Consider the following 14,692-nt stretch of genomic DNA (forward strand, 5'->3'; position numbering starts at 1 on the left):
TAAATGGCTGCATTTATAAAGCGCTTTACAATTTGTTCCTCACATTTGACCCATTCCCTCAGACGTTCACACACCGACGGCGGAGGCGACCATGCAAGGTGCCAACCTGCTCATCGGGAGCAATTAGGGGTTAAGTGTCTTGCTGCCCGGGAGGAGCGGCAATCGAACCGGTAACCTTTCACTACCACACGACATCAGGTTAACCCTTTCACTGCCACGCGACAGCGGGTTAACACTTTCACTGCCACGCGACAGCGGGTTAACCCTTTCACTGCCACACTACAGCGGGTTAACCCTTTCACTGCCACACGACAGCATGTTAACCCTTTCACTACCACACTACAGAAGGTTAACCCTTTCACTGGACGGCAAGGAAACAAATCATTACCGCGGCAGCTCCACTCCCTCCCTCCCTCCCTCCCTCCCTCCCCTCCCTCCCTCCCTCCCTCCCTCCCTCCCTCCCTCCCTCCCTCCCTCCCTCCCTCCCTCCCTCCCTCCCTCCCTCCACTCCCCTCCCTCCCTCCCTCCCTCCCCTCCCTCCCTCCCTCCCCCCCTCCCTCCCTCCCTCCCTCCCTCCACTCCCCTCCCTCCCTCCCTCCCTCCACTCCACTCCACTCCCTCCCTCCCACGCGACAGCGGGTTAACCCTTTCACTGCCACACTACAGCGGGTTAACCCTTTCACTGTCACGCGACAGCGGGTTAACCCTTTCACTGCCACGTGACAGCGGGTTAATGTCTCACTCTTAATGTCTCACTCTTAATGTCTCACTCTTACTGTCGCACTTGTACGGTCTCACTCTCTCTCACTCTTAATCTCTCACTCTTAATCGCTCACTCTTAATATCTCACTCTCTCTCACTCTTAATCTCTCACTCTTAATTTATCACTCTTAATCTATCACTCTCTCTCACTCTTAATCTCTCACTCTTAATCTATCACTCTCTCTCACTCTTAATCTCTCACTCTTAATCTCTCACTCTCTCTCACTCTTAATCTCTCACTCTCTCTCACTCTTAATCTCTCACTCTCTCACTCTTAATCTCTTACTCTCTCACTCTCTCTCACTCTTAATCTATCACTCTTACTCTCTCACTCTCTCTCACTCTTAATCTATCACTATTAATCTCTCACTCTCTCTCACTCTTAATCTCTCACTCTTAATCTCTCACTCTCTCTCACTCTTAATCTCTCACTCTCTCTCACTCTTAATCTCTCACTCTTAATCTATCACTCTTAATCTCTCACTCTTAATCTCTCACTCTCTCTCACTCTTAATCTCTCACTCTTAATCTCTCACTCTCACTCTTAATCTCTCACTCTCTCTCACTCTTAATCTCTCACTCTTAATCTCTCACTCTTAACTCTCTCACTCTCTCTCACTCTTAATCTATCACTATTAATCTCTCACTCTCTCTCACTCTTAATATATCACTCTCTCTCACTCTTAATCTCTCACTCTTAATCTCTCACTCTCTCTCACTCTTAATCTATCACTATTAATCTCTCACTCTCTCTCACTCTTAATCTCTCACTCTCTCTCACTCTTAATCTCTCACTCTTAATCTCTCACTCTCTCTCACTCTTAATCTCTCACTCTTAATCTATCACTCTCTCTCACTCTTAATCTCTCACTCTTAATCTATCACTCTCTCTCACTCTTAATCTCTCACTCTCTCTCACTCTTAATCTCTCACTCTCTCTCACTCTTAATCTCTCACTCTCTCTCACTCTTAATCTCTCACTCTTAATCTATCACTCTCTCTCACTCTTAATCTCTCACTCTTAATCTATCACTCTCTCTCACTCTTAAGCTCTCACTCTTAATCTCTCACTCTCTCACTCTTAATCTCTCACTCTCTCTCACTCTTAATCTCTCACTCTTAATCTCTCACTCTTACTCTCTCACTCTCTCTCACTCTTAATCTATCACTATTAATCTCTCACTCTCTCTCACTCTTAGTCTCTCACTCTTAATCTATCACTCTCTCTCACTATTAATCTCTCACTCTTAATCTCTCACTCTCTCTCACTCTTAATCTCTCACTCTCTCTCACTCTTAATCTATCACTATTAATCTCTCACTCTCTCTCACTCTTAATCGCTCACTCTCTCTCACTCTTAATCTCTCACTCTTAATCTATCACTCTCTCTCACTCTTAATCTCTCACTCTTAATCTATCACTCTCTCACTCTTAATCTCTCACTCTTAATCTATCACTCTCTCTCACTCTTAATCTCTCACTCTTAATCTATCACTCTCTCTCACTCTTAATCTCTCACTCTCTCTCACTCTTAATCTATCACTATTAATCTCTCACTCTCTCTCACTCTTAATCTCTCACTCTTAATCTCTCACTCTTAATCTATCACTCTCTCACTCTTAATGTCTCACTCTCTCGCACTCTTAATGTATCACTCTCGCGCACTCGTAATGTCTCACTCTTAATGTCTCACTCTTAATGTCTCACTCTTAATGTATCACTCTTAATGTCTCACTCTTAATGCCTCACTCTCTCTCACGCTTAATGTCTCACTCTTAATGTCTCACTCTCTCTCACTCTTAATGTCTCACTCTTAATGTCTCACTCTCTCTCACTCTTAATGTCTCACTATTAATGTCGCACTCTTAATGTCTCACTCTTAATGTCTCACTCTCTCACTCTTAATGTCTCACTCTTATCGTCTCACTCTTAATGTCTCACTCTTAATATCTCACTCTCTCTTAATGTCTCACTCTTAATGTCTCACTCTTAATGGCGCACTCTTAGTGGCGCACTCTTAATATCTCACTCTTAATGTCGCACTCTTAATGTATCACTCTCTCACTCTTAATGTCTCACTCTTAATGTCTCACTCTTAATGTCTCACTCTCTCTCACTCGTAATGTCTCACTATTGATGTCTCACTCTTAATATCTCACTCTTACTGTCTCACTCTTACTGTCTCACTCTATCTCACTCTTACTGTCTCACTCTCTCTCACTCTTACTGTCTCACTCTTAATATATCACTCTTACCGTCTCACTCTCTCTCACTCTTACTATCTCACTCTTAATGTCTCACTCTTGCTGTCTCACTCTTAGTGTCTCACTCTTAAGGTCTCACTCTTAATATCTCACTCTTAATGTCTCACTCTTAATGTCTCACTCTTAATGTCTCACTACACCTCCCTATACGGGTCAACCTCGCGGGGGGTCCAGAGTGACGTCAGACTACACCTCCCTATACGGGTGGACCTCGCGGGCGGTCCAGAGTGACGTCAGACTACACCTCCCTATACGGGTGGACCACGCGGGCGGTCCAGAGTGACGTCAGACTACACCTCCCTATACGGGTGGACCTCGCGGGCGGTCCAGAGTGACGTCAGACTACACCTCCCTATACGGGTGGACCTCGCGGGCGGCGCAGAGTGACGTCAGACTACACCTCCCTATACGGGTGGACCTCGCGGGCGGTCCAGAGTGACGTCAGACTACACCTCCCTATACGGGTGGACCTCGCGGGCGGTCCAGAGTGACGTCAGACTACACCTCCCTATACGGGTGGACCTCGCGGGCGGGGTGGAATTCCTAGAAACGCTAAACCTTTGCGCTCTCATCTAAACTGTCAAACCGCATAAAACGATGACGAAAGGGTTGTCAAGGCTCTCGTCGCGTGTACTGCTTACATCACAGGCATGCGTCAGTAGCCTAGAAGCGTAAACAAAGCAAAATACAAGACAACCATTTATTTAATTTGTTTAAGAAATCAAAACATTCCCTGAGAGCGACTATCAGTTTCTCAGATCTGTATTTGTCTCTCGGTGCTTTTTTTGTATCTATTTCTGAACTGTGTTGTTGTTGTCGCTCTGTTTCGTTTCCACTCGTAGTCCGTTCCATGAAGCCGCCCCACAAACTGAGGGGCACAGGCTTCTGAGAGCAGTGTCCTTAAATCATAACGTCCCTCTCTGTCCACGAGTTCTAAATGTAACTGAATCCATTGATTTGAACTAAAACTATTCTGAAATAAAGAAAAATTGGTTAGTATGTTCACGGTGCCCAACGTGATTTGTAATACTTATTGCTCTTTTTTTTTACAATTCCTAACACAATACCCGATGCATCATGACATGAACACAGCTTGTCCTTTGTGTAATAATTGTGCCATAACTCCTATTCTGTCCGTTTTCTTTTTTTGGTACATAACTCCCATTCATTCATAATCTCTACTGAAGAGCCTTGTTTTCAAACAAACTTGCCCCATTATTTAAAATTCATCATCATAAATATGCGACTACTTTTTAGTAGGCTTAATTATCACATGAATAAACCCCTGAACGTCCGTCCTGACCCCTCTCATGTTGACACCTCTCCTCACGCTGACCCCTCTCACCTCTCCTCATGCTGACCCCTCTCACCTCTCCTCATCCTGACCCCTCTCACCTCTCCTCATGCTGACCCCTCTCACCTCTCCTCATCCTGACCCCTCTCACCTCTCCTCACGCTGACCCCTCTCACCCCTCTCATCCTGACCCCTCTCACCCCTCTCACCCTGACCCCTCTCACCTCTCCTCATGCTGACCCCTCTCACCCCTCTCATCCTGACCCCTCTCACCTCTCCTCACGCTGACCCCTCTCACCTCTCCTCATGCTGACCCCTCTCACCTCTCCTCATCCTGACCCCTCTCACCTCTCCTCATGCTGACCCCTCTCACCTCTCCTCATCCTGACCCCTCTCACCTCTCCTCACGCTGACCCCTCTCACCCCTCTCATCCTGACCCCTCTCACCCCTCTCACCCTGACCCCTCTCACCCCTCTCATGCTGACCCCTCTCATGCTGACCCCTCTCACCTCTCCTCACGCTGACCCCTCTCACCCCTCTCATCCTGACCCCTCTCACCCCTCTCATGCTGACCCCTCTCATGCTGACCCCTCTCACCTCTCCTCATGCTGACCCCTCTCACCCCTCTCATCCTGACCCCTCTCACCCCTCTCATCCTGACCCCTCTCACCCCTCTCATCCTGACCCCTCTCACCCCTCTCATCCTGACCCCTCTCACCCCTCTCATGCTGACCCCTCTCATGCTGACCCCTCTCACCCCTCTCATGCTGACCCCTCTCACCCCTCTCATCCTGACCCCTCTCACCCCTCTCATCCTGACCCCTCTCACCCCTCTCATCCTGACCCCTCTCACCCCTCTCATCCTGACCCCTCTCACCCCTCTCATCCTGACCCCTCTCACCCCTCTCATGCTGACCCCTCTCACCTCTCCTCACGCTGACCCCTCTCACCTCTCCTCACGTTGACCCCTCTCACGCTGACCCCTCTCACTTCTCCTCATGCTGACCCCTCTCACCCCTCTCACCGACCCCTCTCTTGTGTTGTTTGTCTCCAGGTGGGCTTCGAGGGCGAGCTCCCCTACATCACCACGGACTACAGTTTCGACCTCAGCGGAGCGGGCAAGCTGCGTGTCTTCAAGGGGCTGGCGAGGCCTGGTCACATGGCGACCAAGTGATTGGTGTTTTTTTTATTATGTTTTTGTACACGAGGGGGAAAAAATAATCTGTTAATTTTTTTTGTTTCGTTTTTTTACGTTCTCGTTTAATGGCGTGTCGCTCTGAAGCCTGGATCGGCCTTCGAATGTACAGAACCGAGGCGGAGCTTCAGACGGTCCGGACGGGAAGCTGTCGTTGTGTTTTACAGATTCTGCTAGTCCCGCCCCCTCGTGGACTCTGACACCGCCCTCATACCTTCTTGTGTCTGTGCGGTCGTCGGCCGTTTCATAGTTACCGCGGTCGGAGTGGCTCGTAGAGCGGAGTGCGCGCTCTGTCACCATAGCGACGGCAGTCACGCCCCCCCCCCGTCTGCGTTGTTACAAAATGTCCGGAGGCTTGCGGCTCGGCGGTCAGACCCACCTGTGTGCAGACGTCGATACGCCGCAATTGCATAACGTAATCCGCTGATGCCGCCGCAGACCGCGAGAAGCGCAAACGGGGGTCTTCGCTTTGGACAACCTCGCCCCCCCGGCCCTCGTCGTGTCCAGCAGCCTCCCGAGTCCATCTCTGGCAGCGATGTGAAGTAGTGTTCCTGTGTTTTCTATCTCATGGACGGTAACGTTGTGGGCTGCAGCTAAAGCTCGTGTCCGATGTCTTTTCCCTGGTAGGTGACATTCCAAAGATGAGAGTGTAATACATTGGTCAAATATCAAAATAAAGAAAACATCTTTTGCTCAAGACCTCGTTGCTTCTCTTTGTCTCCGTCCAGGCCGTCTTCTTCTCGGCCGAACCACGGGCCTTTGCTTCTGTCACAATAGATCTGAGGTTTCAAATTGATTAACTCTTTGCACAATCATCACAACCATATAAATAGCCTACACAGTATACAGCGTGGCCTACGAATGAGGCTATACTGACTTCAAGTTTGTGTATTTTGGACAGTCAAGGTAAATTAATAGATTTTCCACTGGCAAGGCGTTTCGCTGTTATAGTCTCTTGCTTTTAAAGTTAATGATGGTGCAAGACGGGAGTTGAGGGATGAGTATTTCACCGTCTGTAGACTTGAATTACAGGAATTGAGCGTGTTTACTAAAGGAACACGGCGACATTATGGCAACGGTGCGTACCGTCTTGTCCAGAGTCGGGTGAGAAGATGGATGCCAATGTCCCCTCTGTGCGTTCTGTAGAAAGATATCCGGCTGCAAGCTAGCCTAGCACATCACAAATTAATGGAAGTGGATACAGACCAGCTAGCCTAGCTTAAAACTTTGGGAGAGGTGTTTTTGACCAACAGCTAGGCTAGCTGGTCCGTATAAGCTTCCATTCTTTTGTGCTAAGCTAGGTTAGCTTGGTAAGCCGGATAGCTTTCTACTGAACGCACAGACGGGAAATTGTTATCTTATCTTTTTGTCCGACTCTGGATAAGACCGTAAAGACCTTTCCCATAATGTTGACTTTTCGTTTAAGGGTGTATCAACACACAAGTCTTTGGATTCGATACAAGTTTAGATTTTCCATTTTCGACTCTTTGTGCATTAACAAGACTAACATTTTCAGGCTATTTCAATTGACCTCCATCTCAAACCCGCCCTCTTCTTGATCCTCCAATCACAACTGTTGCTTCAAAAGGAAAATCAATACCAAAAATGATTAAACATGATAATGTATTTGATTTGTATACCTTTTAACGACCCCCAGGTTGAGGACCACAGGTTCAGACAACAGACCGGGGGAAGGGAAGGATTGACCTGTCTCAAACCCCACCCTCTTTTCTTTATCCTCCAATCACAACTGTTGCTTCCCTCAGTACAAACTTTGTTTTGAACTTTGTCTTCTCACGAGATAAAGCTGGGAACGAGGTTAAACTTTGTCAGAGGGAAGCAACAGTTGTGGTTGGAGGATCAAGAAAAGAGGGCGGGACTTGAGATAGGTCAGTTGGTGATACAGTTCGATACACTGTTGAACGTACATTGAATAAAGACTAAATGCAAAAATGAGGTAGAAGTGATGGTGTAGATTTGTAGGAATAAATAGATCAAATACGGTGTAATGTTTAAAAGGTGTTATAGTGAATGTTAAAGGTGAATGTAAAGTGAGTGTGCATCTGGCCGTAGAATGGATAAGTTGGTGTTACAATGAGTCCCTGATGGCCTGGGACCAGGAGTTCAAAACTTGTAATCCCTATCTGATTGGATCAGATTTGTATTCATTCATTTCAACTCATTATGAATTGAAAATGGGGGACCCTGATGTAAACAAGACGAAAGTCTTTCTCTGGTCTACATCCCCTTATTAACAATTGTGTGTATTGAGCTGTACTGTACTGTACCCATTCTCCAATCTGTTAATTAAAATGTTCAATCAATAGGGATTAAAAGTTTTGACCTCCTGGGCCCTAATTCTCTCACCGGTTAAGCTTATAGGCGACTCTTTCGAAGTTGGTTAAGGTTAGAGTTTGTCTTTAGAGCAGGGCGATAGAACACCAGCCCTGATTCCAAACTCTAACCTTAACCAACTTCGAAAGAGTTGCCTATAAGCTTAACCAGTGATAGAACGAGGCGTTAGCTAGCTAGCTAGCAGGCTGTTAGAGGCATAACTAGGCGTAGCGCGATTGGCGCTGAGAGAAACGTCAGTGGCCAATCAAGATCGCGGAACCCGAACGCGGAACTGAAAGTGCGTTGGTAAAAGACTACACGCGTCCCCTCCGGTACACGAGGAGGCAGCCTGTCACATCTTTTCACCTGCCGCGGTGTAACGTGTGGGAGGCTCACACTACGTAAGAAATCACAGTTCTGGGCGGCTAGGTGGTGTAGTGGGCAAGGCACTCGCCACCAGTGTGGAGACGCTAGGATTCGCGTGTTCGAATCCAGCTCGCCACATTGTTTTCAGTTTAGCTGGTCGTCCGCAGTAATACACATTGGCCGTATTACGGGGAGGGAAACTGAAGGGTGTGGATCGAACGTTGTGGACAGCGACTCCTACAGGTCGGTTGGTGCGCCTGCGCAGTAGAATCAGGAAGTGTCGGGGGCAGCGTGAGCCTCCCACGCGTTACTCCTCGACACTGAGAGATCGAGCTGCGCAGGTGAAAAGATGCGACTGCTGTTACCTCAAGTACCGGAGGGGACTTGTGCTATGTATGACTTAGTCCACATTGCAGCCGGCTTGTGGGAGGCAAGAAACAGCGTCCGTGACAGGGGAGGGTTGAATTGGATGATACGAAATTGGGATGGGAGAAAATATAGAAAAAATGGGAGAAAAAGTGGATCAAAAAAAAAGAAATCACAGTTCTTCTGATCTAACATCCAAATAGGCCTCTTTGTTTACGGTTTGATCATCAAACGTAGTATGGACTTATTTTTAAATAGAATATCTACATCCAGCTGCAGGGCGTGTTGCAGGGAGACGTGCCTGACCACCATCCTGAGATGAAGGGGCCACACATCTGTGCTGGGCGGCTCCCAGCTGAGGGCCCTCCAGCTGCTAATCGGGCACCGGTGGAGGTACGACGGGCAGATGGGCAGACAGGCCCTGCAGGTGCCAACATCAACCCGTCTCCAAAATCAGCTGGATCTTAAAAGTGGAGGCTGTGGGCGCCCCCCAGTGGCGAACCACATAGTGCGATTTTTATTTATTTTTTTTATTATTATTGCAAAACAAAAATTATTAAAAGTCAGTACTCAACACATAATCATAATGAAACTAACAGACAAGGTGGCTAAAATGACATGCAAGTACAGAACAGAAAAAAAAAAAAAAAGTCTATAATAATATTTTAACGTATATAGTGTATATCCAACGAAATTACCAATTATACAAATGCGCGACATTTAGTCATTTAGCTGAAACGCTTTTATCCAAAGAGACTTACAAGTTCTGTACGACAAGCCATCAGGAAGGGCACAACTCTATCAGCTGAGTAACAATGTTCATCAAAGTGTTGCGTGTTACAGTGTAGGTTAGTTTATTAGGACAAGTGCATGACAGTACGGTTAGTTAGGGTTAGATTTTTTTTTTCTATTAAATTTGATTTCAGATAATGGTTGAAGAAGTGCGTCTTTAGTCGACGGCAAAAGATTGGACGGGTTTCGGCTGCTGTCCTAACTGGGGTGGGCAGTTCATTCCACCATTGTGGGGCAAGGACTGAGAAAAGGCGGGTTCTCCTTGATGACCCTCCCGGAGCTCGGATAGAAGTAGGTCTGAGGCGGCCAGGAGATGCAGAGCGTATGTATATTATTTTTTTTTTGATCCACTTTTTCTCCCATTTTTTCTATATTTTCTCCCATCCCAATTTCGTATCATCCAATTCAACCCTCCCCTGTCACGGACGCTGTTTCTTGCCTCCCACAAGCCGGCTGCAATGTGGACTAAGTCATACATAGCACAAGTCCCCTCCGGTACTTGAGGTAACAGCAGTCGCATCTTTTCACCTGCGCAGCTCGATCTCTCAGTGGCGAGGAGTAACGCGTGGGAGGCTCACGCTGCCCCCGACACTTCCTGATTCTACTGCGCAGGCGCACCAACCGACCTGTAGGAGTCGCTGTCCACAACGCCCGATCCCCACCCATCAGTTTCCCACCCCCTAATACGGCCAATGTGTATTAGTACGGACGACCAGCTAAACTGAAAGCAAATGTGGAGCGCTGGGCTCGAACTGACAAGCCCAGCGTCTCCAGCATTTCGTGGCGAGCGCCTTGCCCACTACGCCACGTAGCCGCCCGAGCGTATGTATATTATGTACATATATCCCTTGTTTACTCTGAATGAATGAATGAATGAATGAAAACTTTATTTAACAGATTGCAGAATGGGTACAATACAGTACGGCTCAATACACAATTGTTAAGGGGATGCAGACCTGAGAAAGATGTTTGTCTTGTTTCCATCAGGGTCCCCCATTTTCAATTCATATAGACATTTATGACATACACAACATACATGACATTTATGGCATAGGGACATATAGGTATTTAGTACTGATACTGATACTGAAGGTGGATGGAAAGAGAGGAAGTGGAAGACCAAGAAGAGGCCGGGTGGACGACGTCTGTGATTGGAGCGGAGTGAGAGGCGGAGTCACGGAGTTGGAGAGAAGAAGTGGGGACAGAATGGGTTGGAGAGTGATAGGCAACCTTCGGAACGAAGAAGCCACCTAATGATGATGAAATATACAGTACTGTTACCCCTAGATCCTGACAGAGTATATACATATGATGGGGAGGGGACGCTTATAGCTTATCCGCAACAGTAAGTTACTTCCGGGGTAGGCCTGATTGGCCCCGACAGGCACGTGACGCGCAACTTTCTCTGCCGCGCGGCACGCTCCGCGGAGCCGAGCGGCAGAGCTTGCGGAATTACGTAACCGTCCAAATACGCCATGACTTTCATTCGGCGCTTCAGCTCACCTGGCAGAGCAGCGGTCCTGCGATCCTGCGGTCCGTTGTTGGTGAGTTCGAATCCCATCAAATCTTTTTTTTTTAACGTGATTTTTTTTTTAACGTGTATTCTTTCGCCGGTTAAGGTTAGGCATGGTTAAGGTTAAGGTTAGGCATTGTTTCGGAGTTGGTTAAGGTTAGAACGGTTAAGTTTAGGCGCTGTTAAGGAGCTGGTTAAGGTTAGAGTTTGTCTTAGAGAATGGCAATATTCTTTCTATGGTTAAGGTTAGGCATGGTTAAGGTTAAGGTTAGGCATTGTTTCGGAGTTGGTTAAGGTTAGAACGGTTAAGTTTAGGCGCTGTTAAGGAGCTGGTTAAGGTTAGAGTTTGTGTTAGAGAATGGCAATAGACAGCCTATTTCCGCGCGACAGCTCTCAGCAGCCTCGTTGCGCGTCCTGAGTTTGCCGCGTCACGTGCCTGTCGGGGCCAATCAGGCCTACCCCGGAAGTCACTTACTGTTGCGGAACAGTTACAGGCGGAGGGGACTGTACATTTAGGAGGGGGTGGGTGGGTGGGAGGGAAATATACATACGGCGGCGGGGAGGAGACTGTCTATTAGGAGGTGGTGGGGGTTTTGGGCATTTACGGTGGCCAGTTTCGAATTGCAGCCTCCCGTAGGTGCTCTTTAAGAGCGGTTTTGAATGTGGGTAGGGATTCACATTCCTTTACAGCTTTGGGTAGGGCGTTCCACATTGATGTGGCATAATTGCGAAACGTGTTTAGTCCCTTGTTTGAGCCGAATCTGGGTTTAACATGATTTGTTGAGCTTCCTCTGGTGTAGTGGTCGTGGTATTCACTGACCTTTGGGAAGTATTTTGACATGTACTCTTACTAGTTATGCTGCTGGCTAGTATGACTTACTACCATAGTGTCTATATAGCTGTATCACTGTACATTTTAATACTACAACTCTGTACATACATCTGATTAGCACTATTACGCAGTAGTACTCATTTATATATTTTATACCCAGTTTAATCACCTGTACATTGTATATTACTATTGTACTTGACTGTTACATTTGCACTCTGGTGGGATGCCAAACTTATTTCCGTTGTACTGTACTTGTGCCGCATGATGACAATACATTTTAATCTAATCTAATTAATATTATATGTAAAAGAGAAGTTGATATTGAATGTACTGTATCAAAAGTAAAAGTATGCATTCTATTGATGTGTGTGTGTTCCAGTGCTTGGGAGCATTCAAGCCTCAAACTATTGACCTCTAAATGTTATGTTACGGTGGAATGTGGTCCAGTTCTGCTGCATCTGATTAACATCCTCTTGGAAGTTGGCGTGTTTTCTATCGAAAACCCTTTTTCTTCAAGGTAACCAGTAGCTGATGGGTTCAGATAAATGTAGTGGAGTAAAAAGTACAAAGTTCCCTAAAATGACAATACTCACGTAACGTACAAGTACCTACAAATTGTACTTAGTTACAGTACTGGAGTATAAATACTTAGTTACTTTCCACCATTGCTCTTAACGTTTCTGTTGGGTTATATCATGATAGATAAAAATCCAGTTCATGGACGATACCTGTCGTGGGGAAATCAGCACTTTCCCTTTTCGCCAGTCTAGTCTGAGGTCAAGTTGACTGAAGGCAGGCGAAGGAGTCCTCTTGTCGTAAACATGAATGAAAACTTTATTAACAGATTGCAGAATGGGTACAATACAGTACGGCTCAATACACACAATTGTTAAGGGGATGCAGACCAGAGAAAGACTTTCGTCTTGTTTACATCAGGGTCCCCCATTTTCAATTCATATTGAAATATATTCATACATGCATTCACAGAGCTGTTTTAACCTTTTACTACCGCGACAATACAGAAGGTCCTTTCACTGCCACACGACAAAGGGTTAACCCTTTCACAAGGTTAACCCTTTCACTACCACACTACAGACGGTTAACCCTTTCACTACCACTACACAAGGTTAACCCTTTCCCTATCACACTACAGACGGTTAACCTTTTCACTACCACACTAACAGAAGGTTAACCCTTTCACTACAATTAACTCTTTCACTACCACACTACAGACGGTTAACCCTTTCACTACCACACTACAGACTGTTAACCCTTTCACTACCACACTACATAAGGTTAACCCTTTCACTACCACACTACAGAAGGTTAACCTTTCACTACCACACTACATAAGGTTAACCCTTTCACTACCACACTACAGAAGGTTAACCTTTCACTACCACACTACAGCCGGTTAACCCTTTCACTACCACACTACATAAGGTTAACCTTTCACTACCACACTACAGCCGGTTAACCCTTTCACTACCACACTACATAAGGTTAACCCTTTCACTACCACACTACAGACGTTTAACCTTCTGTAGTGTGGTAGTGAAAGGGTTAACGTCCCCCATCTGTCCCCTTGGTTGGCCTTGTCCGCTGTTTCCCAGGCCTTTGTTGAGGGGGAGCAGACAAACAAGCAGCGCTGCATTGTGGCAGTGTCATTTGTTTTTGCTTTGTCAGGGCAGACGTTTCCCCAGAGAGCTCATGCAACCCAAAGAGAGACCCCCCCCCCCCCCCTGCTGGAGGTCCCATCCAGACAGTCTAAATAAAAGCGAATTAATCAGGAATAACGACTTTGTGTTTATTTAACCCTGGGATGCACAAACTGTTTTAACATGAAGGGCTGAAATGTAACACGAGTGGCGCCGGGCCTTGGACCAGACGTTCATGATTTATGTACTTAAATGTATAATATAACTCGTTTTAGGTCTAATGTCCGTGTGTATGAGTCTTGTAATAATCAAGTTTGTTTAAAAATCCCCCCCCCCCCCCCCCCCCTTCAAGTAATTAAATTGCAAACCAAACAGAATATATAATAATTCTCTGGAACCACTCGGACGGCCAATAATAATGTCGTGGAGGGCCAAGGATTGGCCCCGATGTAACCCTTTTAGACATACAATCTCACATTCATTGATTGAAAATTGTATTAACAGATTGCAGAATGGGTACAATACAGTACGGCTCAATACACACAATTGTTAAGGGGATGCAGACCAGAGAAAGACTTTCGTCTTGATGAGATCAGAAGTGTGAGAGCTGAACGTGCTTAATTTTGATTATCTTTTTCCCCCTCCTTCTTTTTCTGATTTTTCTCCCATCCCACCCTTCCTGGTTGTTGCGCACTTTCCCTACTGTTGGTCCGAGAGGCCGGAGACTGTCACATGCTTTCCTCCGACGCATGTGCAGCCAGCCGGCAGCCAGCCTGGCCGCGCAGATTCTCACCGGGGAGAGTGTAACGTGTGGGAGGTCGCACTACCTCTCCCCAGATCCTACCCTCGCTGAGCAGGCGCCCCGACCGAGCTGTAGGGGTCGCTGTCCACAACGCCCAGGACCCACCTGCCAGCTTTCCCCACCCCCTAATACAGCCAATTGTATTAGTGTGAACGGCCAGCCAAGCTGGTGACAACGCCGGGAGCTGGATTCGAAACACGCGAATCCAGCATCTCCGGCGTTGGTGACGAACGCAATCTCCGCTACGCCACCTGACCGCCCCGAACGTGCTTAATTAACGACGGGGTCACAGCGGCTACCGGTCGACGAACAAAGCCACGAAGTTCGGTATAACGTCAACAACACGGACGTCGGTGGAAAACGCTCGAAAGCACGTCAGCCTAAAACTAAGGGTTAACCTTTTCACTGCCACACGACAGCAGGTTTGCCCTTTCACTGTGTGACAATACACAGAAGGTTAACCCTTTCACTGCCACACGACAGCAGGTTTGCCCTTTCACTGTGTGACAATAC

At 46.9% G+C, this 14,692-nt stretch overlaps 1 protein-coding gene across 1 annotated transcript in view; it reads left to right on the plus strand.

The window, feature by feature from the left end:
• Positions 1-4,926: 4,926 nt before the first annotated feature.
• Positions 4,927-14,692, plus strand: part of plekhg5b (pleckstrin homology domain containing, family G (with RhoGef domain) member 5b) — a gene marked incomplete at its 5' end in the record, with an annotated part of 26,804 nt that continues 17,038 nt past the window's right edge. Inside the window, 2 exons of the mRNA XM_084313324.1 lie at positions 4,927-5,256; positions 5,376-5,465. Coding sequence (XP_084169450.1) covers positions 4,927-5,256; positions 5,376-5,465 — 420 coding nt within the window. The remainder of the gene's footprint in view (positions 5,257-5,375; positions 5,466-14,692) is intronic.

Source organism: Notolepis coatsorum, assembly GCF_963971535.1.
Source record: "Notolepis coatsorum genome assembly, chromosome: 4".
Lineage (NCBI taxonomy): Eukaryota > Metazoa > Chordata > Actinopteri > Aulopiformes > Paralepididae > Notolepis > Notolepis coatsorum.